The sequence below is a fragment of the Diutina rugosa genome (assembly GCF_008704595.1).
Source record: "Diutina rugosa strain CBS 613 chromosome Unknown scaffold115_size3612, whole genome shotgun sequence".
Taxonomy (NCBI): domain Eukaryota; kingdom Fungi; phylum Ascomycota; class Pichiomycetes; order Serinales; family Debaryomycetaceae; genus Diutina; species Diutina rugosa.
The window spans coordinates 1-3456 of record NW_022995131.1 but is presented as its reverse complement, the minus strand read 5'-3'; the positions used below and the strand labels follow the sequence as shown (position 1 = coordinate 3456).

At 50.2% G+C, this 3456-nt stretch overlaps 2 protein-coding genes across 2 annotated transcripts; both read left to right on the top strand. All coding sequences in view use genetic code 12, as the record gives it.

The window, feature by feature from the left end:
* Nucleotides 1–220: 220 nt before the first annotated feature.
* Nucleotides 221–2959, top strand: DIURU_002619 (uncharacterized protein; the record flags this gene model as incomplete). The annotated part of the gene is made up of 1 exon (XM_034155290.1): nucleotides 221–2959. The coding sequence occupies one exon, from the start codon at nucleotides 221–223 to the stop codon at nucleotides 2957–2959; it is 2739 nt and encodes a 912-aa protein (XP_034012586.1).
* Nucleotides 2960–3142: 183 nt separating this feature from the next.
* Nucleotides 3143–3455, top strand: DIURU_002618 (uncharacterized protein; the record flags this gene model as incomplete). Its single annotated transcript, XM_034155289.1, has 1 exon — nucleotides 3143–3455. A coding segment is annotated over one exon (313 nt), but the record flags the coding sequence as incomplete, so codon positions are not given.
* Nucleotide 3456: the final 1 nt, after the last annotated feature.

Here is a 3456-nt window from a genome sequence, read left to right as displayed (position 1 = left end):
ACTAAATGTTTTCATGTCTCACTCTCTTTTTCTTTCACAGGCTGTTGTCTCTCGTGTGTGCTTCCCCCGCATCGTTGGCCTGCCACCCTCTATTTTCACCCTCTCTATACACCACCACCAGCTGTCACCCAGGCGACGCCGCACACTGCGAAAAAACCGAGCCTGCCACTGTATACACATAAATAAAGTTGACGCTTAGAGGTGTGTCAGGGCTGCCCGAATGAACTTGTTCAAGATCTTGGACGGCACCCCCGAGCCGCCGATCATCGACCTCCACCTCCCCTCGGTCAACGACGGCGGCGACTACTGTCTTGCGACGCCGATGTACGACTTCCAAAAAGAGCTCACCGACCAGATCGTCTCGTTGCACTATCCCGACATCTTGAAATACTGTGAGCTTCAGGACGCGAGAGATATCATCGTCAAACTGCTTGAAATCTGTATCCTGAATTGCATGGCGGTGCTGACCCACCCCTACCTCTTAATCGACCACTACATGCCCAAGAACTTGTACGTGCGAGACATGCCGGCCAAGCTCGCCGAGACCAGTGGCAAGTTTAATGTTTTAAAGGACTTGGTCAACGTGATGATTGAGTGCAATCCCAGTGGCCAGCAACCGCAAAAGAAGCATATTGGTGTCGTGATGAATAACCACCAGCGCCAGTTCGACTTGGTCGAAGCATTGCTTGTCGGTGGATGTGTGGCGAAGAAGAATGTTAAGAGATACCTGGGGAACCCAAACAAGAACAATAAAACGCTAGCTCTGGCGCTGACGACGATCCATTTGATACCGGGCGACGGGCAAGTCACGAGAGACGCCGAGAGCTTGAGCCAGGTGAAGTTCGATGTGCTCATTGTGTTTGATGGCCACGTCGACACCTCTAACGACTACTTCACCCAGCTTCGGCGGCAGAATCGCAGAGGGGAAGCGGTGATTATCCGGTTAGTGCCCATGCGCACCATCGAACACGTCCAGCGCTTTTACCGAGACCACGACCCCACCGATACCAAGGATAAGTTGTACCGCCTTATACTGTCGATCGTGTGCTTGCGGGACCACGTCGGTACCCTCCCACCGGATACCGTCCCCATCTATAACCAGCGGCTCACCTACCTCTCCAAGCCGTTCTTCGACGACGTGTTCCGTTCGCAGGCTCGGCTTACCAGTTTCCCACCGTGGCCACTTCCCGAACTACCGCCGATCCCCAAATTCTCGTGTTCTGACGTCGAACGGTCGCTTCTCACCGAAGTCCATTTCCATTATACTCCTTACGATAATGCTAATGGCGACGATGCTGAGGAAGTGGTCCACGAAAAGGTTCCCACATACTACGAAACTAAGCGGTTACAACTGGATTACGTCACCAACCCGCTCAAAAATGACTACGATAAATTGATCGGTATTCACCTGAACCTACTCGTGGGAGGCCACGGCACCGATAATACCAAGTTCACTCCCAATTTGCTTACTCACAAGCTCATTCTCCAGCTCAACAACGCCATTAACGACTACCATGCCGTGACGGATCTGGTAAAAATCTACGAACACTACGCCAGCGACGAGCACCAACTGCGCAACGGACGCCGCCAGCGAGAGTTGGACCTGACCCTTGCCTCGATCAATGTTGACATTGACCACGCTGAGAAACGCATTGATGTTGCCACCAAGAAGCTTGCCAGTCGTCAGGATGAGATTGAACAGTTCAAGCGCGATATCGCAGTGAGCAAACAAGCAGTGGAGACGTTTTTGGAGACAGAGCTTAATAAGCCAAAGACTGAGCCCCTGAAACTCCAGGTTATCAAAGTGGAGCCAACCGAGAAGACTAACAATGTGGAACACAATGAAAAGGTTGTGGCGCCTATGGTCGAAGAAGAAGATGTTGAAATGACTGAAGTGGTCAAGGAGGAAGTGGTTAACGACAATGGCGATCAGCTGATATCCAACGGTACTGCTACGACCACTGAACCACTGGATACTAAACCTAACGATGCCGCCAAGTCACTGGAGGACTCTAATAATAATGCTGACTCCATGGATGTTGACAAACCAGAGGAGCCCAGCAAACTGATACCGAATGAGTCAGACAAAACAAAGGAGTCACCGCTGGAGAAATCTGACGAGCCTGAGGAGTCAAAATCAGAAGAGACCAAACCTGAGGAGGCTAAACCTGAGGAGGCTAAACCTGAAGAGTCTAAACCTGAGGAGACTAAATCTGAAGAGACTACATCTGAGGGGGCTAAACTAGAAGATGCTAAACCAGAAGAGTCCAAGCCTGAGGAGGCTAAATCAGAAGATACTACGCCAAAGGTTGACAAACCAGAAGAGCTTGCGACCAAGCCTGACTCATCGGTGGTACACAAGGATGAATCGGAATCAGCCAAACTTGACGAACAACCTCAAGAAAAGGCTGCTGAAACTGCTGTCAAAGACGAGGCATCTGAAGACAAGATTGATGTGGATCAAGAGCCTAAAACCACCGTGGTATTAAGTGAAGGGCAACCAGTGGCCACCATCGTCACCGACGACAAGGCAGCAGATCTGATATCCAACGGTACCTCCGAGTCCACTTTCACTCAGTTCTACCATAACCAATTGAAGATCTGGGAGCTTCAGGCGAAGATCAAGGAGACGATCGACAAGATCACGGCACGGAGTGAGGAGAAGTCTTATATTGCCAAGGAAGTGGAAAACTGTCAAAAGCTGATGGTAGACTCCGAGGCCGAGATTGCCACTGTCAAGGAACTGATCGCTGTGGAGGAGCAGAAGCTTGCACAGGTGCGGGAGAAAGAGGCCGAATCTCGCAAACGATTCCACGCTGAGATGGAGGAGATGGAGTCGACAATCAAAAAGGAAAAGACACTAAACGATGAAATGCGCTTGCACTTGGCTGAGTCGTTGCAGTACCTCCGGAGCACTCCCTACATGAAGAAACGGAAGGGTCGCACGCCAAACAAGTGAACGGGTTTATAGAGCTTTCAAATCTCTCGTATACGCTAGACATCGAGGAATTTAATAAACATAAACCAAAATATGATGTAGTGGTGGGCTAAAACGTAATTGAAATGTGCAAATAATCCGAATTTGCGGCCAATTTTGGACTAACATCAATTTCACCGCCTTCGGTTTGAGCTTCAGTAATTCATGTTACCTACAAGCGAGTACCACGACCCCATTCAACCTGAGCCCGACCCTCATCTATCACGACATCCCGAGCATCCTACTGCCAACCCCTTCCCTTATCCTGAAAATCAACAGCCCTCGGCTGTTCCCCTTGCCGCTACTGTTCGTCCCATTCCTCCCTTCACTGATCATTCCACCCCCTTGTTGGATGAGAATTCGCATCACGTGCCCCCTGTTCTTCCTCAACTGACTGCCCCAGAACCGATTGATGTTGATACCATTGATCCATCTGAGAATGCAGCTAACCATGGAAACCGTTACGATCACCCTGAGTC